The sequence below is a fragment of the Parasteatoda tepidariorum genome, chromosome 6, assembly GCF_043381705.1.
Source record: "Parasteatoda tepidariorum isolate YZ-2023 chromosome 6, CAS_Ptep_4.0, whole genome shotgun sequence".
NCBI lineage: Eukaryota > Metazoa > Arthropoda > Arachnida > Araneae > Theridiidae > Parasteatoda > Parasteatoda tepidariorum.
This window is the reverse complement of record NC_092209.1, coordinates 18,370,666-18,385,141: the sequence shown is the minus strand read 5'-3', so window position 1 is coordinate 18,385,141 and position 14,476 is coordinate 18,370,666. Positions and strand designations below refer to the sequence as shown.

General features: G+C 30.7%; 1 protein-coding gene across 4 annotated transcripts in view; it reads right to left on the bottom strand.

Moving 5' to 3' along the window:
• Positions 1 to 2,571: 2,571 nt before the first annotated feature.
• Positions 2,572 to 14,476, bottom strand: part of LOC107455266 (probable serine/threonine-protein kinase kinX) — a 100,106-nt gene continuing 88,201 nt past the window's right edge. For all 4 annotated transcript variants that reach the window (XM_043051649.2, XM_043051650.2, XM_043051651.2 and 1 more), the window contains 4 exons: positions 10,302 to 11,699; positions 9,272 to 9,411; positions 8,031 to 8,124; positions 2,572 to 4,979 (listed from right to left, as the gene is read on the bottom strand). In XM_043051649.2, coding sequence (XP_042907583.1) covers positions 4,920 to 4,979; positions 8,031 to 8,124; positions 9,272 to 9,411; positions 10,302 to 11,699 — 1,692 coding nt within the window. In that variant the 3' untranslated portion in view covers positions 2,572 to 4,919. The remainder of the gene's footprint in view (positions 4,980 to 8,030; positions 8,125 to 9,271; positions 9,412 to 10,301; positions 11,700 to 14,476) is intronic.

Genomic DNA, 14,476 nt, shown 5'->3' with positions numbered 1-14,476 from the left:
ATACACCTGAGGTTGATTTATAATAACCTGAAGTGTAAAATGACACACCTTAGGTTGTTGAATAAATACTTCCACAAGTGTAAAAAAATATACTTCAGGCTGATAAGTAATAACCTAAGATTGAAAAAGAAACACTTTAAAGTAGTAAATATCTACCTCTTCCCAGATGTAAAATTAAACATCTCAAGTTGAAACATATATACCTCTGGAGGTATATTTAAGGTATATTTGAGGTTGGTTTTGAGGTATTCATTTGCACCCTTTTTAACCTCAACGACGTATTTAAATAACAACCTCCTTTCTACCTTTAAAATATGCCTCATTTATACCTCGATTTTTTCATAAGGGAAGGGTGTGCGATATTGGTCCTCGTTAAACTGTTCTACAGTAAAGTGCTCGACTTCGCGTGCAGGTCGTGGGGCTACCGAAGCAGGGCCGCCATCCCCTCTGCAGAGGATCAAAATTGTGATGGCATGTCTTCGGATTATCCTCAGGGATGTTTCCCAGACCGTCGCCAATAGCCCATTGTGCAGCTCTGGTGCGACGTAAATGCAATACAACTACAACGAACTATGAAACGTCGCCTTTTAGAAGTCAAAACGATCTTTTTTTGTTATATTATGCCAACCAAGAAAATTTGTTTTACTTCTGTGATAATTGCCCGCTGACAGGTATTGTAATAACAGCAATATTGTAATAAAAGCATATTGGGGAGCACTTAACGTTTATCCATCAAAAATTATTAAAGGAGAAAATAAAGAATTTATCACTTTGTCTCAATATGTACAATGTAAAGTTTTTTTTTTAATGCTTCTTTTCAGAATGCGAAATTTCAACGCGCATAATACAATAGTTTAATACCAAGTTAAATAACCCAAAGAGTATTTCAAATAAACAAAAACATACCAGGCAGCAACATTTAAAACTAACCACTCTTTGTCTTATTGTAAAGCTGTAAATGTATGGTATGCTTTCCGTTATGTGCCCCAACTGATCCTTTACCCTATATCTTCCACAATGGTCTATGTCTTGTAAGATTCAGCCCACACCTATCTCCAAGACGCAAAGAAAAATCCTTTGAATTCAAAACTCGGAATTAGGGCAGTAAAATGTGCCTAGCACCATTCTGTAACTGTGTAGACGACAGTTCTTCCACGGACTCAGTTTGGCTTCCAAAACTATTTTGAAGAAGCCAATCAAAGAAGCGTAATGTTACGAGAATTAACGAGACAAATCTTTCCAAATGAGTTCGCGATTTAATTCTAATTTATCTTCTTGTCACCTGTAACGTTCCATCAATCGGTGAATTCAAAAAGAGAGAATCGACAGACAGACGTTACTCATTAAAATTCTGGATTTTGTTAACTTCATAGGTTTTTGTTTACACTTTTTTCTGTAGCTACGCGCCGATTCGTCAGTGGGTAGATTCGTCAGTGGGTAGATCAGTCAGCAATGTGTGTCATAAGTGATTAGCATGTACTTTCTTTTCCAAGTGATTTTTAATAGTTAATGAACGCTTTGACGCAGATAGAACACTGATGTCTCTTTTATATACTGTTTTCTGGTGCTCTCTAATAACAAACAAAAAAATATTTTTTATTGTTAAAAAAAATCTGAAGTTAATAAAAAAAATCTACTGAATTCTCGGAATTATATGTGTGCTAAGACATAGGGCCGTGGTAGCCCAAGAGGTTAGTAATGGCATGTCTTCAGATCATCCTTAGGTCTATTTCCCATACCGCTGCCAACAGCCCATTGTGCAGCTCTAGTGCAAGGTAAACTAAGTACCAATCTACCAAAAAAAGTAGTTTGAAATGTTTTTTTCATTCATATTCGAAAATTTATAAATATTTGATTTTGAAAATTAAAGAAATTTCAATGATGAAAGACAGTTTTTTAGATCTAAGAAACTGCAAATTTGAAACATTGTTTGGAAGTGAGCCATCTTTGACAAAAAAAAAAAAAGATAGCCATGTTCTCTGCTTTATTTCATAACCACAAATTATAAAATGCTAAGTACAATATTTTTCACTTATTTTGACATAAATGAATGCAAAATAATAAAAATAGTAGGAAAAATATGCTAAATAAAAACTATGCTGTTGATTTACGTCGCACTAGAGCTGCACAATGGGTTATCTGCGACGGTCTTGGAAACATCCCTGAGGATGATCTGAAGACATGCCATCACAATTTTGATCCTCTGGAGATGGGGACGACCTGCACGCAAAGTCATGCACTTTACGGTAGAATAGTTTAACGTGGACCAATACCGCACACCCTCGGTCCCTACGCTGACTGATCCAAGTGGTCACCCACTACACTGACAGCAGCCCGTGATGATTTACTTCGGGGATCTGCTGGTCTGAGCGATAAGTCCACTGCGGGACTTAAAAATTCTGCTTCAAAAGGTTTAGTGATTGATAAGAAAGTAATGTAAACTAACTAGACAGTAAGATAAACATGGTTAATTGCCTGTTTTTAGAGTTCTGCTTTCCTCACCTAGAAATAGACTGTAGTGTTATGCTCATTCGATTTCTGTACATGAATGATTTAAAAAAAAAAAAACACTTTTTCATCCTTTTAATTTTTTATTTGAAAAAGCAGTTTGTAGTACAAAATATTAACAATATGAAATGTCAACGAAATATAAAATAATGATGCAAATTACAATATATAAAATTCAAAGGGTGTTGTGTTATTCTAATAGAGTATTGTTAGTAGATTTTTCAAAAATGTTCAGTTTGACTAGAACTTAAATGTTTTCAAACTAAATTTTCAGAAATGTACTAAGAAAATACAGCACCAAATGATTATAAATTCATATAAATACATTCAAAGATTTGATAAATTTTTCTTTTTTTCAAAATGCTATTGCGTCAGAAATAAAGTGACTTTCGTAAAAAAGGCACTACTTATTTTAGTATCTCAATTCCAAAAAAGGTAGAGATAAAAAACAATATCTTAAAAACTGTAAATAGACACCTTATTTGTGGAAGTATAATTTTGTGGACAGCTACTTTTTAAAAAAATGTAAAATCTAGTTTATAAAAAAGATTTGGCAACACCATTTAAAATGTTTTAAAAAGTATGTGTAAATTACTATAAACTTACAAACAGTGGGCTTTTGAAAAAAATGCATTCGATTTGAAAGTTACTTAGATATTACTCGTTTAAACATAGAAACATCTAAAAAAGAAAGAAAAAACTTAATTCGGAACACCCAATCAGTTATGAAAATTAGAGCTGGATACATAATTTTTTCTATGCAGCAATTTTCATGATACATCGCCAATACCAATATAGATTTCTTATACAGGGTACTTAAAATGAACAGAGTGTGCTCAAAGGCTCGTAGTTCCGGTTCTGCTTAAAGGATTCAAAGGAAATTTCAAATACATGTTATGAGGCAAAGGTTACCACCAGAAAAATGTTTTTTGAAATTTTGCCTATAGAATGCCCGGTTTACTAAAACATGCTAATAAATAGCCCATGTCACTTCGTATAATAAAGATTTAGAGGCCAGCATGATCACCAGATATTAACTCTAAGGACATTTCGTTATTAGGTTTTCTCAATGATTGCATTTCACAAAGATATGTAATTACTTAAGTGGACTTGAAAAACCAGCAATGACAACTATGCTTTTATTTATGCTGATATGTACAGATGTTGATAAAGTGGTAGTACACTTAGAATAGTATTTGATTGACAAGACATGCACATAAAGCACACACAAGTGTTAAATATTAAAAATATCGATTTTTTGAACTGTTATTTTAATTTTTCTTTGTTACAGTGCCACAGATAGGGGAAATTTCACATTTTTATTCTAATGGAAACCTTTTAGCATAACCAGCATAACATACATCCAAATATTCATGTGAACATACATTAAATCTTCCTTCACTGTTTTGTAGAACTGGAGCTTTAATTTTAAAACCCACTAGAAAGATTCTTGTTTAAAGTAAAGTTTCTCATTCCATACAAAAAATTTCCATAAGCTTAAAAGTGAAAAAAAAAAGTGAAGTAGCAAATTAATGCTACTAACTTTAATCATTATTTTTATTCTTTCTGCAAAATTATTCAAAGTTTATTTTTTATTTTTTTCAGGGACTTTTATACGACCCGTTCAACTGTTGAAGTTCAAATTATCTCTTGCACACCAATTTACAAATTAAAAATACTGAAAAAAAAATATATATACTATAATAAAATACCATTTAATATATGCGTAAAAACAGTTGGAAAACCATATTACAACTTAATGTTATCCAGCTCTAATTTTCAACTTGGGCTTAAATATAGATAAGATATTTACAGATTTAAAAAAAAATAATAATTTTGTCAATGAGGACCAATTCATTACAGCATTTAAAATGATCAATAATCAGGGAAAATGTAAAGCTCTGCTTTATAAAGGAACTGATGGATTAATTTTTAAAAAAAAATACACAAAAATTTGATCAAATCAGAAACATTGATTATAATAAAACAGACAGGAACAAATTAACTTTTGATTCGGTTTCATCAATTTAAACTGCTTTTATGGACGCTGTAATGAATTGCAGATATACAATTGGAGGAAAATTTGATATGAACTAGCACATACACTTCTACACTACAATTTGCTACTTTATATTTTTTAAAGGAAAAAAAAAACATCTCAATCCTATACAGTGCTTATGTGTCCTTTATGTCACAAACTGCACAATAAAAGTTGCGTACATTCACAACCTATATAGTCCACCATATGCAATGAATCAAGATATAAATGTTATCATTGCGCATAAAAGCTTTTTCAGAAAAATTTAATACTTCCAGGTGAGAGGGTGTAGAATAGGACTACATTCATAAAAGTTCCTTCACGGGACACAAACTTTACATAATGTAATATACACATCTTATGGCATCATTCTTTATTCTCCTTGAACGGTCAATTCATTTACTTGACCATGGCCATCTAACTCCACGACAGGCTGCAAAATTAATAAATGTCAACTATAAATACTGAACATAAAATGTGCAAAATTTTATATTTAAACAGTGTGTTCTGTAATAACCAGGGCTAGGATTTTGAACATAAATAAATACATCTTTTTCATTTTAGATTGTTAATTCCCTTACAGGAAATGCATTTGTTTTGGTCATTATTCTTTCAGATTTTTTTCCCACCTTTTTTTTCTAATTTTGAGAGTAATTTGTTTGTGAATAAATTTTTTTCTTGATCAGGGTGCGTAGCCAAATCTTTCAACAAAAAATGAGAACCTTTCAAGTACTTTTTAAGCACTCAAAAAATATTTTTCAGCACTATATACAATAGCAAAATATTTTTCAAAGACTTTAGATGATCATGAGAAAATAACTAGCTTCTGACAAAGAACTCTTTTCTTAATTATATTAGCCGTTATAAAATGATCAGATATTTTTCGGTTCGATATCGGAGGGTGGAAAATGAAGTCTGAAATCGAGAACATCTTGCAAAATGCAGCAGAGTTGCACATGAGAAGGCAATAATCTCACCAAACCCAGCTCACATAGGGATTCGTAAGCATTTCATCAAATATGTAAAATGACTGGCGCTTTCATACGCTATAGACCGATGGCACGCCGAAAGGAATTCTGAAAATGTTGAATAGAGCAATGTGAAAAGCAGGCTTTTGCATAATATGTGGCGAAAATCGACATGGTAACGAAAAAAAATCTCATTTTTGAAAAGAGAATATTAAACACTTTTTCAAAAACCCCAATGAAAAAAAGCACCTTTAAGTACTTTTTAAAAACGCTACGCACCATGTTAATAAATCAGTGAAATTTTCCATTGAATCTTGTAATATAAAATATCTTTTAATAAGAAGTGATGTTTAACAGAGTTTTTAATGGTATAAGTAATAGGAACAACAGGAATACAATAGGAAATCTGTAATCTGTTAATAAATCTTTAAATTGAAAGATTCCCTATTGTTTTAAAGAACATCAAAAAGCATTTGACAATACACTGAAATTCTTTTCTTCTTTAAAGAATAACTAAAAATTAAAAATTCTTTTCTTCATCAGGTATTTATTTGTATTTTAATATTTTAATATAAAATTTCATATTTTAATTTCCTTATTTTTTATTAAATTGAAAAAAATAAATAAACAAGGTACAATTGATATTTTTTTTTAAAAAAAAAACTAACTTAAAACATGTTCTTAATAAATTTTTAAAGGCATTATTTTTCATTTAAAAGTCAACCAAACATGACTACAGACTGATGTTTTTAGAATTTTTTTCAAAATTAAAATCAAAAACGTTTACACGTAAGTCTCAATTAATACTGCAGCAGGGAGAAAACAAAAGCAGCTCCGAAACATAACAAATCATTACTGAAGAAAAACAAAAAAAAAAAAAAAAAAAAAATTAAAACGTCAAAAAAAGTATTAAATTTCGATAGCTTTTATGATATTTTTTTCTCCCTCATTCTAGAGTGATTTTTGTCAAAGCTAGAAAAAATCTGTACAAAATTTTTATTTCAATAGGAATTTTTTAAGGAAACTTATACAATTTTAGGGAATTTTCTAAAATAAGCGAAAACCAGCAGAATTTTAATTAAACTAGTAGAAACTGGCTAAATCCAGTAGTCTACTGGAAAATCCAGTAAAGTTCGCAGCTATGCATAGGACATTTTAATAAAATTTCTGTTTTCCAAAGTATTTTTACATTGATTTACTATTATCATTAAATGCTTTTTTTTTTATAAAAAAAATAGATTGGAAAAAGTGACCAGTTGTTTATTTTAAGTCACCACGTTTTGTTGCCTCGTTATGCGGCAAGTTGTTATTTTCAGGTTACATCTGATTACAAGATATTTTTTGATTGCAAGCATCTAGTGATAAATTGTGGCAACCAGAGAATGGCCATTAGAAGTCATTATCTGATGTTTGTAATCTTCGACAAACAGTATAAGTATCTTTTACAACTCCCGGAAATGAATAAGCGCATAAAAAGACATGAAAAATATTTAGCTAGTTAGATGTATACAATTGATAACAAAAACGTGTAATAGGCTTAAAAATTAAACTACACAATCAAGAAAACTTTTACCTGGTTAGTTAAAAGCAAAAAATAACTATTTTCTTTTTAATGATAAAAAAACTTTGAAAAACTAAAACACTAATTCTGATTTAGTAATTAGTATTACCTATAAATTATTTAAAGTATTAAGTTAATAACTTAATAAACTATTTGTGCCATTTTTTAAGCTGAGGACAGGAAATAAAATTTTGATCAATTAAAGTTTAATACAACAAAATAAAATTTATAAAAATTTATTTATTCTGTGGAGAGTATTTAGAATTTTGGTCAATCCCTCGTCATCCTGGTCGGGTAATTTATATCATTGAGAGAACACTGCCAGCCAAATATTGGGGGAAATGAAAATTTTTCAGGGTAAAATATATTAGAACATGAAATTACAATCCTTTTAATATAATATGAACATTGATTTCTGTATAATAAAGACATTATTAAATTGTGTGATCATAATGAAATATATTACAATTTTTTTAATTCTATATATGTATCAATAATAGAAAATAGATAATGTTATTTATAGAATTATATAATATAGAATTTATTAATATAAAATAATAATAACATAATATTCATAGAAGTTATAATGAATATTTTCGTTCGCTATAATTTCTGAGAGGAAGGGTGGGATGTTATAAATTACACTTACATATCTTTATATAAATGCTACACATATCTAATAAAATATAATATATATATATATAATCATTTAAATATACNCACCTTTTGAAAACATGCTTTAGAGCGATGGAAACGAAACTCCTCACTTTAACGCCACACAACTACCCTTCTAAGCTAATCGACTTTTTTTTCCACTCTTCACATCGACAGCAGCCCCACCTCACAGCTCCCATATCTAATTTGCGCATGCCCGTCCTTCTGTGAGTTTAAAGGTTAAGTTGCCACTATTTAATTTACAACCCTCGTACATTACTATCTGAAACCTATAACTTACTTGGCTTTCATCAATAGTCCAGGTTCCATCCACAAGGTATTTAATGTGATATTTTCCTTGAGGTAGTTTCAACTTAGTTGAAAAAGCACCATCCCTTAAAAAAAAATTATAAATAAATATAAATAAAATTAATAGTAATGGAACTGTGGAAAAACATTTTACTTAAATAAGTTTAAAGTGGAGAGAAATTGTGTTTCCAATAAAAAAAAAAATTTTAATATATTTTTAGATTACATGCATTATTTTTTTCAATGAAAAAAAAAAGAGTATTAGTATATTGCGTCCATCAGGAGAGCTCCTCCAGACATCAGTCTGGCATCGTGATGGGTACCATGGTTACGAGGAAAAGTCACTTTGAATAATGTGTGGGGTGAACAGTTTTGTTTTGATCTTGGCATAGGTCAGCGTGAGTAAAACACTTGACGCCTTCATTCCTCCGTTACACCATCATTAGAAATGTTCTCTCGCTTGTTACCATAGCAGCAGATAGCTCCAGACTTTTAGTCTAAAGGAGCTATCCTCAAAGCAGCACTATACATTGATTGTAAAAACTTCTTTCCTTATTCAAAATATCAAAACAAAAAATTTGATTTATTACTATGCACAAGTTTTGATCAGCATTCTAGATAATATAGGAATTGCATCAAGCAACAAATTGATAATAGGGTGTTTTACACATAGACAATAGACCAACAATGCAATTGCTCAATTAAGACAAAAACAAAATTTCTTCTAATTATAATTTGTAGCAGCACACAGTAGTAAAGTCAAAAAGGTAGAAAACCTTACCCGGAGATAACGCTTATGATCGAAAATATTAATTTAAGAAAATCTTTTAAAAATATTAATGATAATTATGAAAATCATTTAAAAATAAATTAAGACCCAAATTTGGATTTAGAAGTCTGTATTCAAATAGAATAACATTTCAATGAAATAAATTAAAAATATTATTGAGTTACAGCACAAAAAAAAAGGAAATTGTATTCATATAGTTCTCCTTAGATTAATATAAAGTTCAATCTTTTCTCTAAAGATGATTTCACATGTAACACAGGAAGTAGCTATTAAAATATCACACTTATAAATTACTACTTTGTTTATTCATGTACCAATCAAGAGATTAAATATTAATAATTTCTCGAAAAATATGGATATTTTAAGATTGCTTTCTTACAATTAAAATTTAAAAAATTATATTTTAAAATCGCTAATTTAGTTTTTTTTAAAAAAATGCTTACTGCAAATTAAGAACACAATTGTCACCCCATTGGTTGAAATCTCCAGAAATTTCAACTCTATTAGCCTCTTTTTTCCACGAAATCAAAGTAGGGATTTCAGCAGTACCATTTTGATCACCATTGACAGTTCCATTTGTAACCTGTAAAAAGAAAAGCTACATAAATAAACTTCACTACCATAAGTTTTTATAGGCAAATCTGAAACATACAAAACTATAATGCTATTTTAGACAAAGTGTTTTAAAAATCTTTCTCACACCACCCTTTTAACCTTCTAAGCCTTGGAAGTCTTTATAAAAATTTTACTAAAATACGTAATCGGGTGAATTAGGGGTTATTGGGACAAGACATTGCATAGCTAAACAATACCTAAAACTTAGGTTAACATTTTGCATATTACGCCAAGTCTGGCAAAAACCAATCCTGGTGCACTCGTTGGACCAGCCGAAAGAAATGCAGGTAAAAAGATATTCAAAATTAAAAGTCAAACTGATGGATGCAATCTAATGTCTTAGAGGTGTGAGAACAAGTTATCGTGAGGTTTATTTTCTAATTGATAAAAGCAATAATTTTAAAGCTACAGAAATTGCATTCTTAGAATTTTAAATTTGTTACACTATATCAACATAGGTTTCACAGTAAGTGATTGTAGCATTCTGTAGCAAGATCGTTTAACAAAAGGTCTGATCAACATTTCGATGCAGGAAAACCAGCAACTGAAAGTTGTAGGAAAGACAGGATTGCCATTTAAATAAGGTTAATGATCATAAATGTGAAATACATTTAATATGTTGAGCAACTGAACAACGAAGGTGTGAATTATTTCATTTAAATCACTATTCATTTCTAATTATTTATTTGAAATTTCAAGATAATAATTGGTTACTATTCCAGACAGTCACTATTCTGGGACCTACATGAAACTGTACAGGCTATTAATCAATCTTGTAAACATAGCATCTAATGTACACTTTAATAAGAAGTTTCTTTAAATAAATTAATCAACTGATGTTAAAGCATAAACATTTACCTCATTTTGCACAATGTCCCCATTAACCTCTCCATTTACTTTAGTTTCTGTTGGGGCAGGAGAAGTTGGTTTATCTGCTTCTGTTGGTGTTGTTTCTACAGGTGATACTGGGACAGATTTTTGTTCTTCTGAAACTATTTCTACGGGTGATTCATTTTTTGGACTTTCTGGAGGTGCTGGCAAATTTTCTTGAATAGAAGATGCTTCAGTTTTAATTTCTTCTACCGGAGTTTCAGCTTTTGTTTCTTCTATAGGAGTTTCAGCTTTAGTTTCTTCTACGGGAGTTTCAGCTTTAGTTTCTTCTACGGGAGTTTCAGCCTTAGTTTCTTCTACGGGAGTTTCAGCCTTAGTTTCTTCTACGGGAGTTTCAGCTTTAGTTTCTTCTACGGGAGTTTCAGCTTTAGTTTCTTCTACGGGAATTTCAGCTTTAGTTTCTTCTAAGGGAGTATCAGCTTTAGTTTCTTCTACGGGAGTATCAGCTTTAGTTTCTTCTACGGGTGTTTCTGCTTTAGTTTCTTCAATGGGGGTTTCTGGTTTTGTCTCCTCTACAGGGGTTTCTGCTTTTGTTTCCACTACTGGGATAGCTGCCTTAATCTCTTCTACGGGGGATGCTACTTTTTCTTCAACAGGGGATGCTACTTTTTCTTCTACAACAGGGGATGCTACTTTTTCTTCTACAACAGGGGATGCTACTTTTTCTTCTACAACAGGGGATGCTACTTTTTCTTCTACAACAGGGGATGCTACTTTTTCTTCTACAACAGGGGATGCTACTTTTTCTTCTACAACAGGGGATGCTACTTTTTCTTCTACAACAGGGGATGCTACTTTTTCTTCTACAACAGGGGATGCTACTTTTTCTTCTACAACAGGGGATGCTACTTTTTCTTCTACAACAGGGGATGCTACTTTTTCTTCTACAACAGGGGATGCAACTTTTTCTTCGACAACAGGGGATGCAACTTTTTCCTCTACAACAGGGGATGCAACTTTTTCTTCAACAACAGGAGATGCTACTTTTTCTTCAATAGGAGAAGCTGCTTTAGTTTCTACAGGTGCTTGCGGCTGTGCTTCTACAGTTGCATCTGGTTTCACTTCCACAGGGGTCTCTGGCTTTGCTTCTACAGCCGTTTCTGTCTTAGTTTCAGCAACAGACTCAATTTTAGCTTCAACTTGTGTTTTTTCCTTTGATTCCTCAGCAACAGGAGATGCTTCACTAGTGGGTGACTGAACCTCAGATATGACAGCAACACTTGGTGCTTCTTTACCAGGACTGTCCTGAACTATGTCAGTTGGTGCATCGCCAGATGTTGCACTTTGAGTCTCTTCCTTCTTAACTTCAGTTTCTTCTGCACTTTTAGTTCCATTTTCAGTAATTGCAATGTCATCTTTCTTCTCCTAAAACAAAGCAAAAACATTTAATTTATAGTGTTGTGTTCAACTGACATGTGATTCATTAGATACAAATATACAACTAATTATTGAAATTCTAAATAATAAAAGCTATCTACAATTGAAATTGTTTATAAAATATCAGTTTTAATGCGATATATAAGATCAAATATGAATATTTTTAAAGTATAGATATACATACAGCTTATATCTACATCATTTTTTATGATTGAAATTACCAAAAGTATCATATTGCTAGATAAAAAGTTTAGGTGAGAAATAAAATTTAAATTCACAACTAGAAGATTTCTGAAATGAAAAAAAAATTACATTAATTACTTTTTGCCTAAAATACAAAAACTTTTCTGGTGATAAACAACGAAGTTAGGGGTTTTCGATTACATGATATGCAATACAAAATAATTAAAAAAACAAAATGATTTAAAAGATTTTTCAATATTGCATCTCTGCAAAATTAAAATAATATTTAAACAAAGTGTAGGTTAATACTGAGAAATCTGTAGCGCAAAAAAATTAAGTTAAAATTTAGCGCTTGAACTCTGCAATTATCCAACAGTAAAATATTTATCAAACATTTCACTTATAAATGTGACCCAATTACAACTGAAAATGCTGAAAAAGCAGGGAGATGTAAATTTTTAATTGCATTTATATTACCTTTTCACCTCTGTACAGCGATTTTCCCCAATATTTACTGAACTGAGTTTAAATTGAGAAAACTGAATAATAATTATGGGAACTAAGGTCCAGGTGATAGTTAGCGTATAATTGAGAAAAATATTCCTTTGCAACTACTATTAATCTATGTTTTTAGAGGCACAGATATACACAAGGGTATTTTACCATACTATAAAAAAATTAACCCTTTGACAATGAATTTTAAAAAATGATTTTTTTGTTCAGTTTATTATTCAAAACGTTAAAATAGGTCACAAATAAGGCAAATTTAGTATTTGCTATTTTTCTGAAAAGCGGTTATCAATCTAGAGGCTGGGACATATATGTCCCGGCCGTACTTAATGGTGGGATACATGTCCCACCTGTAGTGATCAACTTACAACAAGCACATCTATCATTCTGGAAATATTTATTCTATGGACTTTTTTTTTTACATGGTACAAGGTGAAGCAATCTTTGCGTAACCCGACATTACACATTGGACAACTCATATTTGTTCTTTTTTCTATGTTCATTTGAGAAAATATGAATGGACATAACAATCCCAATGAAGAATACGAGTGGGATATAATTGTCCCAATGAGGAATACTAGTGGGTTATATCTCTCCCAGCACAAAATCACAATGCTATTTCATGCAAGAAACTCTATAGCGCCATCTAGAGGATATTTGACTCATGAAACACGTATACTTGGTTCGACTCTACGACTGGGACATATTATAGTAAGTGCTTTTCACCCCATTAATAATTTTTAAACATTTGTTGGGACAAATAAGTCTGTTAGTAGCCAAAAGGTGAAATAGAAGTATTTAGAAAAATGTTTGTTTAAAAAACGATTTTATTTTTTTTTAAACTTCATATTAGAAATAATCAACAGCTATAAAAAGTTAATGTAACAATAAAAATAAATATGTGACAAAATGTAATTAAGCATACTAACTTTAAAGAACTGTAAAAATATTTGGGAAGGCGAAATACATTTAACGTATGCATTACAGCTTCGAAATAGTATGTGAATTGTTAAGGAACTCTCCTTTCACGTGAATCTTTCCACAACAAATTGATGGATTCTGATCTGATTCTGAAGGATCAAAATTTTGAATGGAAACATTGGACATCTTAAAAATTCTGTTTTCCAGAGTCTTTTGCTACCCTAATGCACTTTTTATCATTAGACGATTTTCGAAAAAATAAATAATTGGGGAAAGTGGCCGGTTGTTTTATTAATCTAAGTCGCCATTTTTTTTTTTTTTTTTTTTTTTTTTTTTTTTTTTTNTTTTTTTTTTTTTTTTTTTTTTTTGTCGACTCGCCACGTGTCGAGTAATTATTTTCATGCATCTCATGAACTCAATAATTAAGAAAAATAAAACTATTTATAAGAAGTAAATATAAATAAATCCTATTAATTTTGTTTTAATAGGTACTCTGAATGATATATAATAAAATCGATTTATAATGAACACTAACATGCTTATCACTACTGAAAACAATGTCTTTTGAAAACAAATGATGTTCCGGGGAATAATAATCAAAGAACAGTTCACTAATCTTAACTACTCCAGGGTGCGTAGCCAAATTATTCAACAAAAAATAAGCACCTTTTAAGCACTTTTCAAGCACTCAAATAATATTTTTAAGCACGGTAAAAAATCATAACTAGTCATGCAAAAAAAAAAAAACTTTTGGCATTGTTTTTGATAATTGTCAAAATTTTTTTATCATTTAAATCGAATGACGTTTTCATATGCTTCGGACTGACGAAACGCGAAATAGATTGGGGTTGAATTAACTGAGAAAACGTTGAATAGAACAATGTGAAACAGTGTCTTTCTGCATAATTCGTAGCGAAAATCAACATGGTAAAGGAAAAATCTCAATTTGGAAAAAGGAAAATTAAGCACCTTTTAAAAACACCCAATGAAAAAAGCACCTTTAAGCACTTTTTAAAAACGCTACGCACCCTGCACTTAATGTCTATTATTTAGGCAAAAAAAGTCCTCCTGAAAAACTTAGCTTATTTAACTATAACTATAATTTATATCAGCTATTTAGTTACTATTTTTTTTTAAACAGGGTGCGTAGC